The following is a 25880-nucleotide window of genomic DNA, read 5'->3' as shown; positions in this document are numbered from 1 at the left end:
ATCTGCGGTATCATTGTTTTAAAGAAATTCAGAAAAAATTGGCTACATTCAGAAGCTCAACCATGTTGTTGAAACGGTTCACAAAACCACACATTTGTTACTTAAATCAAATCTTTCAAGACAGGTTCCAAAACCGCCGAAACGTTGAAACCAAACCTGAAACTAAGTTTGGTATAAAAAAACTCCCTAAGATGTACATTTATGATTTTACTAACTATACTTTTTAGACACAAAAAGTATTAAAACTGAAATAATATACACTGATGTTTTTTAAAGATAACGGGCTTCAATCTAAAAATTATAAACAAAAACCAAAATCGAAATTAGCCTTATTCAACATTTATGTGAAAAACTACAGAAACAAGCGCAGTAGCCAAAAGTTTAAACATTAACCCCGGGCATCAACCCATATAACAAGGTCAGAAATTGGGTGTTTTAACTTTTGGCCCAAATCGGAATGATCAGTTTTGAGATGAATATTTGGAGCTAGACCAGTGCATGCATTTTTGTAATATTTCCATTCTAAAATGTATCGGAGTGTTCAATTTTAAGAATTAATACTGAGAACAAATAGAAAATTAGTACGGAGTGAAACTTTTCAAGATTATTTTTTATGTCGCTTGGTTTTATTTTTAATTATTCAACCTTAGCACAGATTATCCTATCAAGTGTGCAGAAGAAGACCTGTATCACGGGTTTGTATTTTATTGGGTTTTATATAAGCAGTTGCGCTTGAAATTTGGATCAAATATGACTTGCATGCAGTATTTTCGGTATCTACTTGCGATAATTCAATGTATATCTCCTGTATTCAAAAACGATTTAAAGTGACACTCTTTACTTCTTACTAAATAATGCATTTATGGAAAATTTTAATTACTGATAACAAGATTGTTATAGTGCATTTAATAGCTGAAAACGCAAAAAATGATTGGTGAATGCTAAAAGATTTACTGTGATCTACTATAGTCTCATAATGTGGAAATACCGTGTTTTATGCTCATTTCTTTCAAATTAAACTTAGTATCCTTTATAAAAAACACACACAATGTTTTCGGCATTTATTCATTCTTTTTTATATTTAAATAAAGTATTTATTGAGGTAAAACAAATGGGTGTAAGAGTGCATCTTTAACTATACTAGGGGATGTCGTGTATTTACCATGACAGTTGGGTTCTTAAGCGAGATGTGTATGGTATCAGATTACAAGATTCAAGATTTCGAGATTCAACTTGAACACAAAGTGCTCCTCATTACATGATAGATATAATACATTCAATTAAACATATATACAACGATAACATGATAGGTTTGAAATCTCAGACATGAGAAAAGAACTGATAATCAATAGTTTAACATAAAACTTTAACATTAGATACTTTTACATTACATTAACATTTCACTTACACAGTGAGGATGGACTAACAACTAGTTAGTAAATATTAATATAATAATTTTTATGATGAAAGCTAGATTTTTTAAATATATATTATAGTATGCAAAAAAGCCAAAATGTAATTAAAACCTTTAATAAAGATCATTATCATGATATTTACAATGTTATGACGACGTTCAAATGCTTTAGAAATAAATTTGCACAGATCAAGCTGTTCGGAATAATTCGTATCTTGCATAAGATCAACAATTTCATCATACTAGGCCTAACGATATATTTTCTTCTCAAATACATTCTACGTAAATCATCGTATACGTCACAAACACAAACAAAATGAAACTCATCTTCAATGTCACCATTTTGTGTAAAGCAACAGTTTTACATTACTAGCCCAATTAGTATTCCCTTTTGCACAATCTGATAAAAGATTATTATACAATGTACTAACGATACTATTATCGCTATTTAGTGCTTTACACCAAAATTTTATAATTCGTGTATGTCTTGTTATATGCAATGGATGCCTTCCTAGTTCACCATAAATTGACACTGTCGATGTGGACTGTTTAACATGTAATAATAATTTACAAAACTTCAGATGAACCCTTTCAATTTCCTTATTTTTTCCAATTCTCCAAATTTCACAACCGTAATTAAGAACTGATGAGACAAATGCATCAAACATTTGGCATACTGTACTTGGTCTTAAAGGCTTATTTTTAACATTTGAAAGAATGGCATTAAGAGCCTTTAAACCTTTACCAGCAAGTGTCGATTGATTCAATATAAAGTGTATGCTATTATTTGTATGGCTATGATGTTGCCACAACATTAATGCTAATAAAACTTATTATTATTATTATTATTAATATTATAAAACTTCCAGTATAATTAAACAATCAGGTATCAGAATACAATGGCGGATTTCAAACGAAATCAATTCAATGCTGGACGCAAAACCCATTATAATATTTTTGATTTGCGATTTGATTGTTCTTTTAGCATGCCTATTCGATAGCCATATGTAACAGTGTGTGTATCATGTATCCCTATAAGAAGAAGAAGAAGAAGAAAAGTTGTTAACAGATTCAAACTTGCACATGAATTTACAAAATGTTGTTGTAATTTGTAATTTTTTATGCATTTATTATGTGAAATTGTGTAGGAATAAATGTAGAATTGTAAGTTTATATTTTCGTGGTAGCCGTTATTCCAAATCCGGGCACGGTTGTTTCGGTAAATAACTTCATGGCGTTGGCATCCTGATAGCGTGTCCCGTTGTCTATAGTTCAACAGTAATTGTAGAACGATGTGAAGAGAAACATCATATAAATAAAGCAAAACATCAAAGGAAGAAATAATATACAAGGAAGAATGCCACATACGCGAATCCAGGCTGGAGCGTAATTTTTTTCTTTTTATTTCAATATAAGAGAAAAATGTAATAAAATACGCTCATCATGCATCATTTCGGACAAGAAATTGTTAAAGATTTCTTGGAGGAGTCCCAATCCCAACTGCAAAAACATTAAACAAAATAAATTTCGGTTCGGAGAGAGGGGTGCAAGTCAAAAGATAACGCCCCTAGGCTACACCCCCTCTTACGTCAAATTTTGGAAATGACCCTGTTATTATTTCTTCGAATCGGTACATTCAAAATTTCGTACTTGAAACTAGTTATGCCCTCATGGCATGTTTATTTCATTTACGTTGAAGTATAGTGTAACATTTGCGTTTAATAAAGTCAATCAAGCATCCTCAAGTATCGTCATTTCAGCCATTCCCCCAGTCGCTTCATCGCTCGTGTCTGTGTTCCTGGAGGACGCGCGGATATTGATCGGCAGCTGGATCGACATCCGCTTTCGGGCTGTCATTCTCACAGTTGAAGGCGCTGTCAACTCGCTCTCTTCCGGCGCCGGATCCGCGCTGTCCACCATGTTAATATCGATTTCGTCATCGTCATCCAAATTTCCGGTGTCATTCGCCTGTCCGCCCCCAGCGCCATGTTGGGATGGAGTCGACTTCCAGTTTTGACCGTTAGGTCGCGAGGACGTTGGCCGAGAGCGGACTTTTCTTGGGCGCCGGGCTCTTTCTCGCGTGATTTGTTCGCGCTTCGCCTCGATTTCGTCGTTTACGTTTTTGAGATGTTTTGCTATTTGGTCGGCAATACCTATTCACAAAACAAGAGAACATATAATATTGGAATAAGATAGTATGATTCAGCCTCCATAACTTCGTATACTTAATAAATTCAAATACATATGCATCAATTAAATAAAAGCAAACAGCTTCTGGACTGGGTTCGTGGATTTGATCACCGATTGCGTCATACTAAAGGGTAACGGTGGATCGGTTGACATTTATGGCTGCAATCTCACATATTGAGATTTTGAACATGTTTTTTGTTAAAAATAAGTATAATCACCTAAATTTGACACCAATACCTTCCAATCAATTAATTAAGATAACCCACAATAGAACAGGTCTCAATCATTCGAGAAACGGCTGGAAAACGATTATTTTCTTCAAGATTGTACCGTGTTATGTCGTAAAATAATTCAGCGAGCTGATAATGTCTGTAATTTAATGCACCAGTCAATTGTAACCACGGCCCCCCAGGGGTGTATACCGGGGATAGCCGGGGAAATGGGCCGTGATTTTACCTTTCAGGTGGCCCCGTAGTGCCGGGTGAATGCGATGGTTTTGTCTTCGCGTAAAATATAGCAGGAAATTGGCCTAACATAAGGTACATTGGGTTCGGGGGCATTTGGCGGGGATTTTACCATCACTTTCTTCCCCGCAGGACGGGGATTTTACCCGGGGTTGGCTGGACGGAAAGTCAAAGTCCCCGCTATTCCCCGGACCGGGGGGGGGGGCGTGGTTACAATTGGCTGGTGCATAAAGAGCCGTTATATGAGGATTATTGTTTATATTTGGTTGTTTTTGTTTTTGTTTCACAATAAAATGATTGTATCAAGCGCCCCATGCACTACTACATTCTGATTTCTCCCCCGAAACAACCTTCAACCCTACTCACGTTTAAAAGAATGAAAGTCCTTCATCTTTTCAGCCATGAGTTTCTGCAGGCACGTCCGGATGCGCCAGAGCGGAAGTTCCTCCAACAGTGCAGGGTTATCTCCGTTTTGAGCCTCTATCAAGGCGGCGTGGTGTTTCCGGTATTCCTGGTACGCTAGCAGTAACTCACTGACAAGAACAATGGGAACGGGGATATAGGTAGCAGTTTCCGACAGGGAAGATGCATTTTTCTTTATGATATTATGTATATAATAATATAAGACACTTACCATTCTTGACCGCTACTGCCACCTACCTTTACAATGAGATATATGGAGGAATTAAATCGAAAACAAATATAAACCACAGCATGTTTACATAACATCATATAGAGAGATGCTGTATATCATATAACATAGCTGTTGGAATATATTTTCAATGGCTCTTTGAACGATATTCTCTGAATAATCATTATTCATACTACACAAGGGCCATTATCATGATTTATTAATATTATCTAGCATGTGTTTTTGTTTACGGTCCAGATAGAAAAAATCGACCATGTCGGAATCCTGCCGAGTTACCGGCAACGCAGCATGCCCGAGGCTGAAGGTGTATTTTGAAATGCGATGTTTGAGCGGTTTTGTTTTTAGACAATTTCGCTTTTTCCTTCGTCCTCCACACACTTTTAACCAGCCGAAATGTGTTCATACCCCGGTAATGACATCAATCCCGGAATTCATTCCCTCGATGGAAGCTTATACTTGGTGTTTGCATTTTGGTGTGGGCCAATGACAATCAGTGAGGATATTTCTTTTTTTACTATTCATTTAATTTACCTCGGTCGATACTAACAAATATATGAACCAAAAACAAAAACAAAAAGGTAGAGTCCAATTTTGACGATCTACAGCAGATTTAGCGGCTTATTTTCTGAAGATAGCCAAAAACGAACTCTTAAATATACTTAGAAACCTTACTCACTCGTATTCTATTTCTCCATTTCCGTTGTTGTCTAGCCTTTCAATGAGTTTGTCAATGCTCCTGTCGCTAAGAGGAATATTGGCCATCTGGAAGAAGCAAAGTTCTATGCCATACTTACAACCAAATTTGTTTAAAATCGAAACTTCAGGGAAAGCTAGGAGTCGTAGTTAATATAAGTCTTATCCTAAGTCATGCCTGAGCAATTCCATTCATTTTATTGGGTAATAAATATTACAGGCCGATAAAAACATTCATATTTTCTAATTTTAGTCAAATCAAAGTTGTTTATTAAATACAATCCCAGGCCCCGTAGTCTATTTACATTATAAAATATTTCATATATGCTCAGTAACATGTTCCGAACAAAGTAATATTGTCTTTCCCAGATAGCAGCCGAGAAAGGCTTAAAATAGATTACGCTTACCGCCGTTAAAACCTCTGAATATAAGTATAAAGTCATACCTTTTCTCGAACTATGGCATGCCATTTCTGTTCTGGATTGGACTAGATTTTTTTTCCACAAAAATGCGGTGACTTTCAACGGTTATTTCACAAACGGATTACCTGTAAGCCTTTCCGTATCTCGTCCCTGTCCAAAGCCCGGTTACCGTCCTTGTCCAGCGAGTTGAACAAATCCGTCACTCGGAACCCCATAAGCTTCCCAAACTCAATCAACACGAGTGCCGGATGTTCCTCGATAAGACTGCGCTCAAGTTCCGGGCTTGCACTCGTCATCTCACCGACGATCTGCCCGTGTATCACCCTTAAGGCGCGCCCCTGGAGGTGCACCTCGTTTATACGGGCCAGACAGCGGGGCTCCACTTGCATGATCTGATGGGGAAACATCATTTGGAAGTTCACTTCAGTATGGTTTGGGTAGTTTGGATTTGTTTTCTGAGGTTTTTGATCACGAATTCTCCCAAAGAGAGTCAAATGAGATCTTGATATTGAACTATTACGCTACTACTCATTAACACAATATCACACTCTCGCATAGCATCGTACCAACCCGTGTGATTAACGTTAAGTTGTGAAATCTTGTTTCAAAATTATTGTAAAGTACTATCACTCATTGATACTTAAAGGTGCGTCTACCTACCCCGAAGTCGACTAGGTTGATACCGGAAGTACGGCAGTCTGCGAGAAACTGAAGCATGTCGTGCGCGCCTTCCTGTGTCAGGGGATTGAACCTCAGCTGTGAACAAGTAACGACAACAGTGACGTCGATGATTGGGAGGAGGGGACTACATTTGGAAGAACTCATCCCTTTTCTCAGATCTTAATGAAATATGTGTGGATGGATAAATAAACAATGGTGTATGACGGGCACGTTCTGTTTGAAATAAGTATTTAACATGATGGTAAATGTACGATAGATAACACGCGGATTTATATCAACTCACCCTTTTGCAGCAATGTGTGCAGAGTGCGCAAGCTTACAATGATTGCATTTAGTGTTATGTTGTGTGCCAGACCACGAGCTAAGGCAGCAACACATTCCCGGTGTATGCGGTTGTTGGTGAGATCCAATGCCTCAAGTGTTGTATTGTACGGTAACGTCCTCTCCAGCGCGAGACAACCTTCTAGGTGGAACCCGTTCCATGCAAGGTTCAGCCGCTTTAAGGATGTGTTATCCTGGACAGAATATAAAATATAGAGATTGGACAAGCTTCATTTCAAATGCACATACTCGCGTTATGCTGCAACATTTTCAATTAACATATCAAAACGCGTCGCTTTGAAATAAGTACAACGCTGATTTGTATATCGAATCGTGTCACAAAAGGATCGCGAAACTATTGTTGCGATACAACGCGTTCAGTCAGTGCCGTGTCCAATGTCATAACGGAAATGGTAAGACTAGCCTGTCAAAAAGCACAGTTGGCCAGAAAAAAACTTTGAATGTATAACATAGCTTTATGAAAATGTGTTATAAATGTTTGAAGTATTTTATTGTGGAAACAGTATATCAAACCATGAGTCCCTCAGCAATGCCGATGACGCCCTCTCGCCGGAGGTGGTTCCAGGAAAGATCCAGCTCCTCTAGACCGTCATTGTAACTCAGGGCTTCCCCGAGCAGCCGACCACCCGTCTCTCGGAACTGGTTGTGGCTTAGGTTGAGGTACGCGAGGTTCCGTGTTTCCTGACCGGTACATTGTTCGAACATTTAAAGCAAAAGTGTTCTAAATAACATTAAATAAACAAGCAGTGGCAAAGGAAACTATATCGCGTAAGATCGAAGAGGATGAACCGATATCAGATATACGGGGCAAAGGAAACCATATCGCGTGAAAGGGAAGAAGGTGACCCGATATGGAATATACAGGGCAAGGAGGCAAGGAAACCATATCGGGTGAAAGGGAAGAAGGTGAACCGATATGGGATATACGGGGCAAAAGAAAACATATCGCGTGAAAGGGAAGAAGGTGACCCGATATCGGATATACGGGGCAAAAGAAAACATATCGCGTGAAAGGGAAGAAGGTGAACCGATATGGGATATACGGGGCAAAAGAAAACATATCGCGTGAAAGGGAAGAAGGTGAACCGATATCGGATATACGGGGCAAAAGAAAACATATCGCGTGAAAGGGAAGAAGGTGACCCGATATCGGATATACGGGGCAAAAGAAAACATATCGCGTGAAAGGGAAGAAGGTGACCCGATATCGGATATACGGGGCAAAAGAAAACATATCGCGTGAAAGGGAAGAAGGTGACCCGATATCGGATATACGGGGCAAAAGAAAACATATCGCGTGAAAGGGAAGAAGGTGACCCGATATCGGATATACGGGGCAAAAGAAAACATATCGCGTGAAAGGGAAGAAGGTGACCCGATATCGGATATACGGGGCAAAAGAAAACATATCGCGTGAAAGGGAAGAAGGTGAACCGATATGGGATATACGGGGCAAAAGAAAACATATCGCGTGAAAGGGAAGAAGGTGACCTGATATCGGATATACGGGGCAAAAGAAAACATATCGCGTGAAAGGGAAGAAGGTGACCCGATATCGGATATACGGGGCAAAAGAAAACATATCGCGTGAAAGGGAAGAAGGTGACCCGATATCGGATATACGGGGCAAAAGAAAACATATCGCGTGAAAGGGAAGAAGGTGACCTGATATCGGATATACGGGGCAAAAGAAAACATATCGCGTGAAAGGGAAGAAGGTGACCTGATATCGGATATACGGGGCAAAAGAAAACATATCGCGTGAAAGGGAAGAAGGTGACCCGATATCGGATATACGGGGCAAAAGAAAACATATCGCGTGAAAGGGAAGAAGGTGACCCGATATCGGATATACGGGGCAAAGGAAACCATAACGCGTGAAAGCGAAGCTCTCACTCGAATATGGTTTCCTAAGCTCTCCTCCGATATGGTTTTCTGTGGCCCGTATATCCCATAATGGGTCACGTACTAACCCTGTAGCGTTTATATCAGATCGACACAAGTATAAATTTATCAAACTATCTGTTAATGGTAAATGTTTCATTAGTTCGTCGGAATCTGAAAATAGACGCTATTTTGGGTGCGATGTAAAGATGAATGACCCGATATGGAAAACATATGGGATCACTGCGTCACCAGTCCTGGACCAATGTCGTTGCATCAATTATGTTGGGGGCCTGATATTTGTATTCCTCTCTCATACATATAAGCATAGCAGCTTGGGTATACATGTACGTAGTGCTTACCTCGAGCAGTTGCTTGAAAATGATGGCATCTTGCTCCTTAAATCCACTGTCTGGAACAAAGAAAGGACAAGCTGGTCCCGGAAGCTACGAAGGCATAGTGTTATATGTATGCGTGTCAAATACATTACAATACTTATAGAATTTGTATAATATAAGTTCGGCATGGACTGGATATCTCCAAAACCCAAACAAATGTTGTGTAATTGCGTTGTTTCAATACCAAAACTGATGGCACGGTAGACGATTAGGTTGTGTATGATATGAACTGTATACGAACAGCCCTTGAGAATACCCAGGGTATCTAGTACGAACGCAACTTCAATGCGCAGCAGCGAAAACTTTTCAGAGAAGTTTTACAATTTATTTTATCAAGCGCGAACCACCCCTCCACCCTCCATACTATTTATCTAGTTCGCTTATATGTTGCATACATTTTATTGTGGGCGATTGCCGTCCAACTTTGTGATCGCTTTTTAAACTTTACAAACCTTTTTCCTAATTTAAAACTTAAGAAATAAATCCGTCTGGCAAAATCTATATCTGCCAGACATTTTCAACCATTTCGGAGTTACTCTTCCTTTTCCCTTTTGCCACAAATGAACTGTGGAAACTTGGCTGTGCAAATATAAATTACTCTGCGTTGAAACTCATAATTAACGCCTAAAACCGATACAGAAAATACAGTTATTATAGCATGATAGTCGAAGGCGGTGTGCCCAATAGTATATCGTAGACATTAGTCAATATAGTTGACACTATGCTACCGGTATCATAGATTTTTACCACTTTAATGAATTTATTTGTGAAGACCTTACTGGAAAGATCAAGACTAGTGATCCTGTCAATGTCCATGATTGACGTCACCAAGTGCCGGGCGCCACGGATACCCATGTTGTTGTCTGCAAGGTTCTGAAGTAAAGCATAAAATGTATGATTGCAATTTGGATGTATTCTGCACAATTTCACTGCCCTGGGGTATTGTATGCCTTTGTTTTGTCGCACCGTTCTTGTCACTCGTTTAACAGACCTTTGTAACTGACATACTTGTACTATTCTTCGTGTATTTTGGCATTCATTAAAAGTCTTTAATTTGTATAATTATCTCAAAGCTATACATTCCATTGGTTAAACCAGGTTATGAAGTAAGAGGGTGCGCAACTCGTGACATGGGCACTTTTCCAAACTAAAACGAAAATACACATAGGGTAAATGTGGTATATATGATTTCTCCCCCAAGTATTTGGCTACTTCTGGGCTAAAAATGTAACATTCCTGTGTAGTTTAAGCGTAATATTCTACAGAATTGACATTCAAACGTCACTTGGACCATTTAGGTAGGAGCGTAGGCAATCAGTCTGAGACTTACAAGGACACATAGAATATTACAATAGAGCATACTTACAAGCTCGTATATATTCCGGTTCACTTTCAGCACATGGGCGAGGTATTTGGCTCCTCGATACCCTATCGCATTGCCGTTCATGTGTAAAATCTCCACACTCCGTGTTTGCTGTAAACGGATTTGGTATTTAGTTTCAAGCGTTGGAAATACAACACAAGTCTGATCAGTCACCAGTACATCTTTTTATATATATAGCTTTGATTTCAGTTCAATATTTTTGTTTATGCGTATTAATACCAGTTTCTGTAAGCACTCAGCATCAGCGTTACGTGAGGTGATCCACTGCTGTCTCTCCGGTCCGCGCATTGTTTTAACTTTTGGTCGTGCATTATAACATGATTACAATACTTTAATGTGTAACGAAGAACTGAAAGCTAAATTGTCATAAGTTTAAACAATCAACAAGCGTCATCAATAGGATCATTGGCAAAAGAAACACACTACTTACCGTCAGCGCAATAGCGCAGGCTTCGGCGCCCTTCGGTCCTACATTCTGGTGACCGATGTCTATAACCGGAAGTACAAGTCCTTCAAGAAAGAGGCGGCTTGGGGCCGTTTGGAAGTCCGCGCATTTCTTTAAGTACAGCTTCTGCGCCTTGGATCCACCGGTGGCGATATCCATCACCACGTCTTCGACTTTAAGGAAGTATATATCATGTTTATTTTAATTGTCACTAACATTCGAACTGAAAGGACTCTAATCATGGTGATACATCTTACATCTGATTTACTAAAATACATTGAATCACAAAAAACAAAACAAAAAAACTGTCAGGTACAGATATCCATATTTCCAAAAGTGAACGAGCATGCTTCAAAATTGAATATGTAATATCTCAGCAATGTTAAATGAATAATTATATTTTGGTTCTACCTTTTATCTAAATTAGTGTACACTTAGGGACAAAAACGCAATACTTCTTAAATTAATTTCGATTAAAAAAAACAAGTATTCAGCAAAGTCAAATCAATACGTTTATTCAAAACCTTTTTCGAAGTGTTGTGTTTTTAAAGTATCTCGGTGCAAATTCTTTATTACTCAAAGCTTTCTCAGAGACTGACTCCTACGATTATGCTAAAACTTGGTGAAGATGACCATACCAGGATATATGGATCAATGCTCAAACAAATAATGCCTATATTAAGTCTTTAACGTTTTTGCTACCTAAATTATTTTAAGCGGTAATATAATACATATTAGCCTTAAAGGCCAATACTGCAACTACAGTATAACGGCTCGAGGACGATAGAGAGCGACCTGGGTCCATTCAATAACGTTTTGGGCCTGAGTTTGCGACAAAATGTAAATGTTTCAAAATATCCATAATACTGTATAACTAATTTTGGCAAATTATGTATGCCTTGTTGTAGTATAGAATATTTGCAAAAGCAGAAAAATGCAAATTTAATATATTGTTCTTCTTAGTCAGACTCAAGACGTTGGGTCCTTGATCTCAGATTACCAAGTACCTCCTGAGATTGGCCTGTGGATGGTGTATCTCGGTGCGGTGATAAGACTTGCGGCCGCCTTCTTCAGGGGCTGTGAGTTCAACTCCTCATACAATGCCACCAAATCTAATCATACATACATGATCTGTTAATCGAATAATCAGAGAGCTCTTTGAGTTATTATAATAATGAATTCGAATTGATGGTCACGAAAACGTTCATTAATTGAATAACTGGTAATCGAATAATAAAGAAATACAGCAAAATGAATTCTTCATTTCAAGTAACTAATTGAAGCGATCGTACAATCCAAACAATGCCAAACACGGGGATATGCATTAGTCATTAGACTTCCACAACAGGCTTTTGTGTATATAAAAATACAACAGACATTTAGTTTAAACTTCGCGCGGAAATCCATGAGTATTATAGTTTTATATACAGTTTAAAACATACCATCGGCATCATCGTCAAAGTCGTCCCAATCCTGGCTGAGTTCTGACGAGGACGAGGTGGCGTCTTCGTCACTTCCGGTCTTTTTGGACGCCTCCGTTTTGCGCTTCGGGCGCTGAACAACTGTTTTTCTTATACGTTGGATCTTGGTTCCCATGCGAAACTTACATGTCATACAGAAGGGGTCTTCCAGCGTTTTTCGCGATATGAGATTCCAAGTATTAAACTGTAACAAACAACAACATTATATACATTGTCGGTATGGTTGTAAACATTTATGAATAATCGTGGTCTTGATAAAAAACACACAAGAACTATGATAAAGACAGCCAAAACAAGTTCCTATCGAGGTGGAAGACATTCAATAGTCGGCGAATGCGCCCAGTAGTAAGTGGCTGTACATCATCATCATCATCACGGTATGTGTAGTGCAGCTTCTCGGCCGTCAAAGTGATTATTGTTCATTTCCCCTACATTACATTCAACGGAATCATAAGCAATGGTGAAGGCAATGAAAATAGTGTTAGAATTATTGAATTATATGATGAAAATTGCAAACACGGTTTTAAATACCTCGAAGACTTAAATATTGATATTAATATAGGACAGCAGTGTTTAATTACCCCTTCACTCGTCCCTATAGACTTAATGCCGGAGAGATAACTGGAATCCGAGGCTGACGACAGTGTTGTAGTCGACGAAGCTGATTTTATTCCTCTTGACATTTTGATTGAAGATAGAATGAGTTAAAGTCCAAATAGTTAAAGTCATATATTGAATAATGAAACAACAAATAAACAAACACAACTACTACATTGCAAGGTACAATAAACATGTTATTTTCTTATTGTGATATTGATATTATTAAACAAAAGAAAATCATTTAAAAGAAAGTTGTAAACCAAAGGATCTTTTGTTCTCTTCAAAGCCATTGTAATTTGATATGTTATACGTGTTCTCTTAAATAGCGAACCATATATTAGTTGTTTGTAACCCAAAATTTTCAAAACCGGTTTAGCTAATTCACTTTACGCCAATAAAGACAACCATGGAGGACGCCGGAAGTCCAAATATGTTTTCATTTACTGATCTGTTCATTTATATTTTAAAGAATATGTGCTTTTAAACATAGGTGTGACGATGGGTACTTATCTTATAATGTTGCACGTGACATTATGCCAAGAGAGGGCATTAAAACAACTTTTCCAGGACAAAGGATGGCCATTTCTAAAGCCAGGTTCGAGTTCTTAGTCTCAGCAATGCTCTTTCTCCTTCACATGTAAAGATATTCGTAATAACCTGCATGTATATAAACTGTATAAATCGAAATTACATGATTGATGAAAACATTCAATAGAATTTCAAAAGATTTGAAATCTATCTACAGGGTTTCCGCCTAGTCGAAAATAATAGACGTGTTATACGGGATTAAATAACGGTCCATAGAATTACCGGAATCCAGGGAGATTCCGGTAATTCTATATACCCATTAAATAAAAATGTAAGTCAGCTATTTTGCCTGTCCGGGACACTGGTCGTAAAACACAGGACATGTTGACACTAATCCGTTAATTGGTACGTGTGTCGTCGAGGACATCGTCAGTCACCCGATAATTTATCTATTGGCCTATTGTTGTGTGATATTTTTATATAATTGGACTTTTGAACAGGTCTTTTTTTGGGGGAGGGAAGTGGGGGGGTTGTTGCCGGGTCCGGACCGATTTAGGTTGCAAACTTTTAGAAGCCCTGCTTAAAACAGAATACAAAAAGTACAGCAGATGCTAATTTTAATATTTATTTATCTCATACCCCCAAAAATTGCATTTTACCCTCATTTTTGAACCCACCGGGTAAGTTTACCCTTGAAAAAAAATAGTGGGAACTCCGTCTTCCATGACATGAACGGTGCGCGCCAGCTTGCTAGTGAAAAAATAAAACACTGATGTAGCAAATCAACATCAGAAAAGTGAGGACTGGGGTATAAAAGAAAACACAATTTAATTAACATGATAAAAAGTGATTGGTGAACAGGTAAAAAGATAAAAACATTGCACGCTTATGTAATGTTTAATGGTTCAAAAAAATATCGAAAACTTTTTCACTTTTTGACAATTTTATATCTATGTTAAATACAAAAGTTCTCAGTACTCATGTTGAAACACAAGTTACTGTTATAATGTTACAATGGCTCACAGGTACCTGTTTTAATGTTAAGATGGCACGCAGGTACCAGTTATGTTTTGTTGGCACACAGGTACCTATAATGATACGATGGCACACAGGTGCCTTTTATGTTACGTTGACCCATATATACATGTTATAAGGTCACCTTTGCACACATACCTGTTATGATGTTGCCTTGACATAGGTACCTGATATAATGTTGCCTTGAAAAACAGGTACCTGTTGAATAATGTAGCCTTGAAACACAAGAACCTGTTATCATGTCATCTTAATACACAGGTACCTGTCTTAAGGTCATCTTGACACAAAATTACCTTTTGTAAGGTCAATTTGACACACAAACTTGAACCTTTTATAATGTTCCTGAGCAGAACTTCACTATATTATAAATAGCTATAATTAAAACCATGTCTTCCTTTTCAGACCTTCTTAGTACAACTCAGACCCTGGGTCCTATGCCTGTAACAAATTTTCACAAAACACCAAACCTGCCAGCAGCTGCAGCAGAAGCACAGAAAAGGCAGGCTGAGACTGCAACTAACATTCAACAGCCTGAAATCAAGAGGAAAAGAGTTGCTGAACCTAGGTCAGAAACAATTTCATTAAGGTTGAACATGTATTAGCAGAGGTTGAAATGAGCACATGCCTTGAAGCATTATCATTTTTTTTTAAAATGACACTTAGGCTTGTTACTATAGTCATGTATGAAGTCAGGTGTAAGAATTCGGACTTGTTATTCTCAAAGTATATCTCAATTACTGATTTAAGTAAAATAATATACTATGAAGTATATAAAGAGCATAAAGAACAACCTTATCATTTCATCAATTATTAACTCACTTGAGCATAAAGTGCTCAAGGGTGAGCAACTTTGATTGGGTTACTCTGTCGCTGTGTGCTGTCCATTGTCCGCATTTTCCTTCAAACAACATCTCCTTAACCTTTCGGTGAAGTTTAACCTAAACTCACATACATATTCCTTGGTTCCTTCTCTCCCTGATGTCTGCTGGTTCCATGCAGAACACTGGTTGCCATGGAACTGAAAGGAACCTCAATGAAATTCCTTCAAGCTACATTGGTTAGTGAAACAACAAGGCTTCCAGGGGGCAAGGCTAGGTTCCTTATATGGCTACATGGAAAACAGAAACCAATGGCCATGATTTCAAAATAATTTCACAGACATGGTCTTTAGTGACCATTTACCAATTTCTTTTAAGCCAGGTTGGTTCATCAAAAACATGGCCCTCATGGTGTTTGCTTAGTTATAACTATATTGCTATATGGAAAATCTTCTCTTCCGAAACTGCTGGCCCTTTTTAAAAATCAGCAACAGATTGGGTGCCTATACCAAATTATTTTAAGCAGTGTTGGTTTAAAAAAAAATGTTGTTACGAGAGGGTTGGGCGAGTGTTCATGATATGCCTATTTGGAAGACTTGGTCAATCTTCTTGTCTAAAGCCGCTTACATCATGATAAAAACTAGGAAAATTTTCTTGTGTGATCCTCTATCAAATTCCTTCCTCTGATGTTTGTTAGTTAAAAAGCATGACTGCTAAGGAGAAGGTTAGTTTTATGTAGAATTTTATAAAGAAAACCTTCAAAAAACATTCTTCAAAACCTGAAAGATACAAGATGCAAGAATCTTTGTTTAAAGTTTGGTATGTTTTAACAAGAGACATTAGCTCAATGAACTAAACATCAACTTCCTTAGCAACCATCCTTTTTCATTGTAACCGGTAACACCCTTGAAAAAGGCTTGCTTCCCTGTTAGTTATCACATTCATTAGTAACCATGGTATTCTTAGCAACCAATTGCTCCTTTAACAACCACCTTTGTCTTGGCAACCAATTGCTCCCTTAACAACCACCTTTTGTCTTAGCAACCAATTGCTCCCTTAACAACCACCTTTTGTCTTAGCAACCAATTGCTCCCTTAACAACCACCTTTTGTCTTGGCAACCAATCACTTCCTAGGCAATAGCTGCTTACCTAGTTTGTGATATATGGCCATGACACTCATCATGTTTGTTAATTTATATTCAGGCTAAGTTATTTATTATGAGATTGATCATTAGATTAATATTATCGTGTAAATCCTACATTCCAGTAGTGTTGAATGTGAGCAGGGTACAGCCCAGGAGACAGAGGTTGATCACAGGGAGGAGGAGGATAACTTAGGGGAGCTTCTGTCCAAGACTCCTCTTCAAGAAACTCAAGGTTGAAATATTGGTTTCACTCACTCTAGGTAGATCCTTTTAAAAATTGCCATGGTTCAGAATTTTTAGTGAGTGAGAGAGGTATGGTAATGCGTTCATTTTTAGCTTGACTATTCGAAGAATAGGTGGGCTATACTACTCGCCCCGGCGTCGGCGTCCGGTTAAAGTTTTAGGGCAAGTTGGGATTTTCACTTATAAGTCCAATACCCTACATTCAATTGACTTAATACTTCACACAGTTGTTCAGGGTCATCACATGATGAGGTTAGATAACTCCATATTATTATTTACACAGATTATGGCCCCTGATTGACTATGGAACTTGGGTTAAAGTTTTAGGGCAAGTTGGAATATTTATTAATAACTTCTATATCCTCTGTTCAATTGACTTAATACTTCACACAGTTGTTTAGGACCATCCCACAATGAGGTTACATATCTCCATATTATCCTAAATACAAGTTATGGCCCCTGATTGACTTAGGTTAAAGTTTTAGGGCAGGTTAAAGTTTTAGGGCAAATTAGGATTTTCACTTAAAACTCCAATACCATTCACTCAATTGACTTAATACTTCACACAGATATTTTAGAGCCATCACATAATGAGGTTAGATAATCCATATTATCTTTTATAGAAATAATGGCCCCTTATTGACTATGGAACTTAGGTTAAAGTTTTAGGGCAGGTTGGGATATTGTTACCCTTCATTCAATTGACTTAATACTTCGCACAATTGTTCAGGACCATCACCCAATGAGGTTACATAACTCCATATCCTTAATACAAGTTATGGCCCCTGATTGACTTAGGTTAAAGTTTTAGGGAAGTAAAAAAAAAATTTTAATTTTTTTTTTAATTTCCTTTGAAAGGCATATTTGTATATTCTTAACCACATTTTCATAATGGGAAATCAAGTTATTTGAATGAGTTGCGTCATTGTTTGGGCGGGCTGGTGGGAGGGCAGCATCAAAGTCACCTTATGCATTGAATAATTTTAATTAGGTTTGACATAAAGAGGCCTAACTTGGTATTATTACATCGTTATTGTATTCTAAGTCAAAGCGGCGTAGTCGAGCGCGCTGTCTTACGACGGCTCTTTGTAGTAGTGTACTACATGTTCAGCATTTATTACAATTTTGAATTATTTGTACAATTATTTTCAGAGCAGGGATGTATAAAATTGGATGGTACGGACACAGCAATAGGCGATACTGCAGATGCTGAAGATAATGTGGTCAGTATGATAGATATCAGCTTGTTTTACTGAATATTTCAATTTCAAAATTACCATGCTTGAAAGCATGGTCTCAGGAAACAATTAAACCTTCAATCTGGAAAGACATTATTGCAGAAATGAACGAAGATCTTAAATGTTTATATTCATTACATTATGCTGTGTAATGTTAAAGAGCTTAGGTCTCTCAGCTTGTCAGGTCTTGAATTACTAACAATACAAAATAGATTACTGAAATCAAACGTGACGGTTTTCCTTATCTTTAAACATGGTCATTATAAGATTAGCAGTCAGAGATTCAAAGAATGTGTTGGTAATTCAGAAGTAACTTTCTAAAAACTGGATCCAAATTGATCTCAGTCAGTTTATTTTTATTTCATTAGTTGTAAGATTAATTAATAAAAAAAACTTGTATTTCATTTTAGGATGAAAAATGCCTGACAGATGAGAGTCCTACGCTGATAAGGACTAACAAATCTATGAGTTTGGCATTATCTAAACCCACTGCTACAGAATGGGTGAAAACTGTTATAACCTCATCAGCTGATATCACTCAAAGCAAGGGGGGTTTGACCCTAACAGCTGGTATCAGTCAGAATTCGGCCAGTTTAACCTCCATGGCTGTTGCTGGACAAAATGTTGTCAAAGTAGACCTAACTGGGCTAGTCACCTCGGAATGTCATATGGATGAAATAGACGAGGCTTTAGAAAATAGTGCTGGGTTAGAAGATGAACACTTTACTGGTGATGTTAGATTGCTTATTGCATACAAATGTGATGCATGTGATGATGTGTTTGAAGCTCTAGATCATTTGAAGTCTCATGAAGAGCAAGTACATGGGGCTGCTTTTCCTGACACTGCTGAATGGGTTTGTGGCGTGTGTAATGATAAAGTGTTCTCAGAGAATTATCTGAAGATGCATTTTAAGGTAGTTCATGATATTGATAATTTGAAGGAAATCGAACAAAAATTTAAGTGTGAGAAATGCGGGAAGCAGCTTTATAGCAATAAAGCTTACCAAGGGCATATGACACATGTTCACCGAGGGAACGGTAAAGCGAAAAAATATACTCCCTTAAGGGACCAAGAAGTAAGATATTTTTGTCCACATTGCAGTCATGGGTTTAGGCATATGACCCACATGAACGATCACATTGCGTTGAAACATGACCGATCTCTGTTAAGGTGTTCTTGCCCCTTGTGTCCAGAGAGGTTTGTACGTCCATGGGAAGTTGAGAACCACGTCAACAAAGTGCATTTTAAGAAGAAGGACTATGTTTGTACTAATTGTGGAAAAGGATCATACTCTAAAGTTGCCTTTAAGAAACACCAGAGTATGTGTTTGAAGTCAGTAGATGATCAGTTTCATTGTGATGTATGCAATCAGTTGTTCAAAACCAAACAAAATATGACCATGCATAAAGAAGCCCTACATAGTGAGAGTCCATTGACATGTGAATGTGGGGTAGTGATAAAGTGGCGATCATCCATGGCAAAACACCGACGTAAATGTTCATTAGCATCTGGGAACAAACCACAAATTCACATTAAAAGGGAGACTAAGCCTGATTCTACTGATGAAACTAACTGTACAGAACATTCCTCTAAAGTAGAAAAATCAGCAAAAAATGGAAAAGCAATAAAATTACCAATGAAATTAACTAAAAAGAGTGAAGAACAAACAAATGCTACTAATAAAAAACATATTGTGACAGAAAAAAGCGTTACATATATTGATAAAGAAGAGGCAGCAGACTCACAAGCGAATGCACGAGAAGTGTTTCAGGTCGCACAACCAGACAGCACGAATGTCTACTATGTGGTTTTGCAGCAGTAGGTTTTCCAATTCTTGAAATTGACATATGGCATATTGTTCAAAGACACATTGGGCAGGTTGATCAGATCTTTGATAAAGTTTACAACGTTGATTACTCTTCGCTGTTAATCTTTCAGCATGAAATACGTTCTGATAGGTTAATATATTGTATTCAAACAAGTACATCTGAAGCAATTGTCTCAATACTGAATTGAAATACCTCAGATCACAAGTGTGTTCCTAAAACTTTCAGAATAGTAATGATTTGAAAAACATCGGTAACAACGATGATGTTAACAACGTTATTAAGTTATAAGAGTTCTGAATCACCTATTGTTTTATATTCTGATTTATTCTGATTAAGATATATGAATGGGCGTCTTCTTCTACTCATGTAAACTAATGTTTAAAGCATTTTAAGCAGATGCATGTACATTACAGTTAAAGAGAAATATAATAATATTTAATTTGTTCATTTAAACTCTTTTGGCCTGATTTAATATGACTGTACAGTTATTACTGTGTCATTATAATTTGTTGGACCGATGAATTGGTGGCAAGTGACAATGAAACATCTATATAAAGTTACAAAACAGGGTGTTTGCTAACAATAGGCATGTACAACCTTCATAGCTTTTGATATTTTAAAAAATGTAAATTGTGTTATGAACCATCTTGAGACTATAGAAATACTTTATGAAATACTTCATGAAATACTTTATGACTATGAGCTGAATAATTGTTTCATCATTTTACGTTCCTGTTCTTATATAGGAGAACACATGGCAAAATTGGACCAAATTCATCTTTCAAAACCTCTTTCTTGAGCTATGAACACTTTGGTATAACTGTTTATTTACAGTACAAAAACTTTACAAAAAAGTCATGCAATCCTTGCAATACTTGAAGTAAGAGAAAAAATACACAATTAGCACTACCACTCCAAGTACTGTATTTAACATTAACAAGTATTTCCTGATGTTTATATGCAAATACATAGGTAATTTCATAGGCATGTCTTTATTTTTGTTGTAAAATTGTCAAAAGTATAGACACAACCTTTATATTGTCAGCTGTGACATCATTCTGCCCAAAACTGAAGCCTTGATCTAACTAAAAAACTGTTCAAGATATTCACATGAAACATGTTACCTGTGACACTACTCAGGTTTTATCAAGGCCCATCACTCTGGCTTCGATAAGACGCTAACTATGAATTATGCCTCTTTACCTGCTAAAAAATATAACTGATGAGAGTTGCCATCAACTTATGGGGTCTTGTCTGAATTATTTTTTGGCTTATCATGGTAAAGTTGTGTAGTTGTACTAAATAAATGCTTCATATTATATTTCAGACAGTGATGATCAGCCTCAGCAAAGACAGCCTGACAAGAAGTGTGCGTGATACAAGCGTGAAATTTCTGCAGATTGCTAAACAGCTTCATGATTCTTTTGTAAATGAAACTGCGAACAGTGAAAATTTGTATGAAGAAATGGAACAAGGCAGTGAAAATGCCCACAAATTTTCACCAGTCCATGATCCTGATGACAAAGCATTCACAGATCACCATGATGTTATTTCTGACACGAAATCCCATGAAAGCAAATGGTCATGTGAAACATGTGGCAAAGCATTTGCGAGAAAATATACTCTTGGTCGACATCTTAAATCCCATGAACGAGATCAGATCAAATGTACTACGTGTAGCCAGTATTTTCAAAACGAGCAACAGTTGTCTGAACACAATGAGAAATTCCATAGTGTTTGTTTTATGTGCGAATCTTGTAGCACAGTGTTTGGTAGAAAGTCAACTCTGATGAAGCACATTCAAACTCAGCATCCAGAAATCCACTTGGAAAAGTTTAAGTGTCCTTTTCCTTCTTGTAAGTTGAGATTCGAAGAAGAGAAAGAATATCTTGATCACCTAAACTTCCATGAAGGTGTGATAGCCTACACATGTCAGTACTGTGAAAAGCAGTTTGCTGAGGAAAAACACTGTCGAAAACATGAAGCAAAGCACCTAGAAACAGCTAAGATTATCATATGCCCTCAGTGTGGTAAATCTTTCAGCAGCTTAGGAGCGTTGTGCAATCACAGACAAGCTGTGCATGACAATTTAAGATATTTATGTCCTGAACCAGATTGTGGAAAGGAGTTTAAATACCATTCAGGTTACCATAAACACATAGCAACACATAAGCAGGGCTTATCAGATTTAGAGCCCAAGGGTGGAAATTGTATGCCCCAGAATAGGGGTTTGGATCCCCAGGGTGTTGAAAGTGTGGTAGTTGAACAAGATGATGGGATGGGGACATTACAAACTGAACATAAAGTTATTGTAATTAAGTCCCATATTTAATGTTACTAGAGTCATCAACCAATTTGAGTCTCATTTTGTCTTTAGTTGTCATTTTTCAAGTGATGTGGCGTTAAACTAAAACACATTTGTATAATAAAAAAATTAGGTATATACTGCTGCGTTTTGATCTGGGAGGTTGTATTCGCCTCTGTTGATTTTTGTGTTGCCTAATTAGTCGACATTTTTGTGTTTCCTAATTAGGCGACATATAGGGGGTTACTTATGTTGGCGGTGGTGGTGTCCGCATCCCGTTTTCACTTGTTCGGGGCATATCTCGTAAACTATTAGTGGTATCAACTTTAAATTTCATTGGAAGATCGATCTCATTGAGGACAAGTGCAGAACTGTTACTCTTGCTTCCATATTTTTAGAGTGATTGCCCTTTGTTAGTTTTCATGCTTAAAGTTTTGTCCGGGGCATATCTTGTAGAATATAAGAGTTATCAACTTGAAAATTCATATGTAGATAGATCTCATGGAGGGCAAGTGCAGTGCACAATAACATTAACTCTTGCTTTCTTGGTTTTAGAATAATTGACCTTTGTTAAATTCATGCTTAAAGTTTTGTCCGGGGCAAAAATGCCAATCTAACCTCTATAATGTCGACAGTAAATAATTCGTCAGGCGACACATCAGACTCGCGGCGTTCTAGCTCAGATTTAACGAAGCTTAAGCCAAGGGAAATAAAAATCTGCAAAAATCCATGATATCCAGATCAAAATGCAATAGTAATATCCCTTTCATGAAATAGATTACTGGTTTAAATCACTAAAAAGACAAATCATATCACAGAAAATGTAATTTTTGTGACACACTATTTTGTTTGATGACATCATTTTAAAAAAGTCCAATGATACTTGTTATGATGTGACGTCAGAGTGGAATACAACTGAATTGCACTGGAGTTGAACCAGACTAAATAGTAACAGTATTTTGCGATATGTATTGCATTTGTATTTATGATGGGTATATTATAAACTACAATATCAATCAATTCTTTCACAGTACATTTTGTGTAATCATTGATGTTCTGTTTACCCTGATATGTTTAATTGCACTACATACATGTAAGTTATAAGTTGTGACCAAGTTTATCTGCAAAATGTAAATCGTATTTATTTGATTCAGATTTTCATACACTTTCAAAAGTATTGTGATAAACTAGTCATGTATCTTGTAAAATACATATTTGGAAAAAAAAAAGATTAGTTTCTTCATTTTGTTTTCTTCTTATTTCGATCATTTTGTTAGTATTCAGCTGTAAGGTACTTTTATTTTCCGGTTTGTTTTGAAAATTGATATATTTATACTGAGAATTTAAAAAAAAATAGTCCTCTGAAAAGAGCCAAAAATATTACAATGTACATTAACACTGTATAGGCTATGATTTAAAATTTCTAGAACTTGACAGAAAGAAAAGCTATAATTCCTAGTATTAATGCACTCGCCTCAATTTTTTAAAACATATTGAACATATTAGGCTTAAGTATGCAATTTCACTTAGATAAATTACTAACCTAAACTTATTTTACAAAAGATAAATTATCATGATTTATATTAATTTCTTTTTAAAGTCTCAAAACTCTTTAAAATGAAAATAAAAGAACAGTAACAACATCAAAACAATAGTGATCTTAGCTTGATCCTGTTTAAAGGGACTTGAGATTGTTATAGAAATTTAGGCCAGGGGCCATATTCTTAACAAACTTATTGAAGGCTGTAACCCAGGAATTTCATTCTCAGTATGCTGGTTGGTCATGACTAGTACATGACCCCTATTTTGAGATCAGAAGGTCAAAGGTCAAGGTTGCAATCACCTTGGGGTGAAAAAATGGTGTTAGCTCAATAACTGAAGATCATTTGGGTACAGGAACTTCATACTTGGTATGTAAGTTGGTCATGACAAGTACCTGAACCCTATTGATTTTGAGATCAGGTCAAGGTCGCGATGACCTTGTGGTGAAATGGAGGTTTCCGCTGAATAACTAAACAATGCTTGCACCTAGGAACTTCATACTTGGTATGCCAGTTCGTCATGACTAGTTAATGACCTTATTGATTTTGGGATCAAGTCAGAGGTCAAGGTTGCAGTATAGGTCGCAGTGATCGAGAGGTAAAAAAAAAAATGGTTTCAGCTCAATAATTAAAGAATCATTGCACCCAGAAACTTGATACTAGGTATGCCAGTTGGTCATGACAAATAGATGACCCTTTATTTTTCAGGCCAGTAGGTCAAAGGTCATAAAATAATGGTTGTCACATTATTAGATTACCCAATCACAGTAACCTTCTGGTGAAAAATCTGTTGGTCACCAGTAACACTTCTTTCCCTTTAGTAACTAAAGAACGCTTGGACCCTGGAACTTAATACTTGGTACGCAGGTTGATCATGACCAATAGATGACACCTGTGTTTGTAAGTCTCCGGTCCAAAGGTACAAATTTCATGTCAATCATTTATTTCTCACCTATGACCAGACAATGGGGGAGACAAGTCTATGTTTAGTTCATATCGATTTACAAATTAATTGCAGTCAAAGCCATAATAAAATATTACATGCTATACCAGTCAATATCACCCTTACATGTCACATGCTGTACCAGTCAACATCACACTTACATGTCACATGCTATACCAGTAAATGTCACACTTACATGTCACATGCTATACCAGTCAAGGTCACACTTACATGTCACATGCTATACCAGTCAATGTCACACTTACATGTCACATGCTATACCAGTCAATGTCACACTTATATGTCACATGCTATACCAGTCAATGTCACACTTACACGCCACATGATGTACCAGTCAATGTCACACTTACATGTCACATGCTATACCAGTCAATGTCACACTAACATGTCACATGCTATACCAGTCAATGTCACACTAACATGTCACATGATGTACCAGTCAATGTCACACTTACATGTCACATGCTATACCAGTCAACGTCACAATTATACACCACATGCTGTACCAGTCAACCTCACACATGTCACATGCTGTACCAGTCAATTTCACAATTCCATGTCACATGCTGTACCAGTCAACGTCACACTTAAACGCCACATGCTGTACCAGTCATTACCAACACTGACATGCTATATGATGTATCATTCAAGGTTCCAGGATTCCTGTGTAGGTTCACATTGGGATATTTTTGCACATTCCACTGTACATGCGGGCACTCTTGAGGGCCCAAATCCATTCATATCATGTACTGAGTAAAGTGTCAAGAGCAGGCACCTTGGTTTCATCTGAGACATAATGAAATTATAATGCAACTGGAGTTGCACCTTCATGAATATTTATGTATGTTGAGATTGGTGCATACATTTCTGTGCTTGGGAGCAATAGGGAGGACCCAGACTGTTAATGTACCTGTGCTGGGTCCAGTGCCAAGTGTAGGCAACCTTGGTTTTACATGGAACGTAATCAGGTTATCAGTTGTAATGGTCTGCACCTTTCTGTTGATGTACACAAGTAAATTTTTGTGCCCAATCTGTGCGTTTGCGCACCCAAAAAGTGCCCAGCTCGGATCTGTTGGTGTGCTAAATTGAGTGTCAAGGGTAGGCAAACTATTGTAGGGTTGACCTGGGCCATAATATGGTTATCAACGTTTTAGTGTCTGCACCTTTCTTTGTATGTGCAAA

At 37.3% G+C, this 25880-nt stretch overlaps 2 protein-coding genes across 4 annotated transcripts; one reads left to right on the top strand and one right to left on the bottom strand.

Moving 5' to 3' along the window:
• Window positions 1-1062: 1062 nt before the first annotated feature.
• LOC128211130 (leucine-rich repeat-containing protein 74A-like) lies at window positions 1063-13203 on the bottom strand. The gene is made up of 14 exons (XM_052915556.1): window positions 13032-13203; window positions 12412-12634; window positions 11977-12081; window positions 10955-11142; window positions 10507-10614; window positions 9920-10013; window positions 9105-9154; window positions 7372-7539; window positions 6837-7031; window positions 6496-6591; window positions 5961-6227; window positions 5397-5482; window positions 4435-4601; window positions 1063-3567 (listed from the first exon to the last, which is right to left on the bottom strand). The coding sequence occupies exons 1-14, from the start codon at window positions 13131-13133 to the stop codon at window positions 3146-3148; spliced, it is 2271 nt and encodes a 756-aa protein (XP_052771516.1). The 5' UTR covers window positions 13134-13203; the 3' UTR covers window positions 1063-3145.
• A 247-nt stretch (window positions 13204-13450) lies between these two features.
• LOC128212257 (zinc finger protein 311-like) lies at window positions 13451-23504 on the top strand. Of its 3 annotated transcripts, none has more exons than XM_052917623.1 (6): window positions 13451-13645; window positions 15016-15178; window positions 16703-16809; window positions 17973-18043; window positions 18469-19877; window positions 21216-21355. In XM_052917623.1, the coding sequence occupies exons 1-6, from the start codon at window positions 13549-13551 to the stop codon at window positions 21220-21222; spliced, it is 1854 nt and encodes a 617-aa protein (XP_052773583.1). In that variant the 5' UTR covers window positions 13451-13548; the 3' UTR covers window positions 21223-21355. The 3 variants fall into 3 exon arrangements, with proteins under 3 accessions (XP_052773583.1, XP_052773582.1, XP_052773584.1); XM_052917622.1 differs by having other exon boundaries at window positions 16700-16809; XM_052917624.1 differs by lacking the exon at window positions 18469-19877 and having other exon boundaries at window positions 16700-16809; window positions 21216-23504.
• The last annotated feature ends 2376 nt before the right edge of the window (window positions 23505-25880 follow it).

Source organism: Mya arenaria, chromosome 12, assembly GCF_026914265.1.
Source record: "Mya arenaria isolate MELC-2E11 chromosome 12, ASM2691426v1".
Lineage (NCBI taxonomy): Eukaryota > Metazoa > Mollusca > Bivalvia > Myida > Myidae > Mya > Mya arenaria.
Note: the sequence above shows the minus strand (reverse complement) of the source record. Positions and strands in the feature narration are given on the sequence as shown.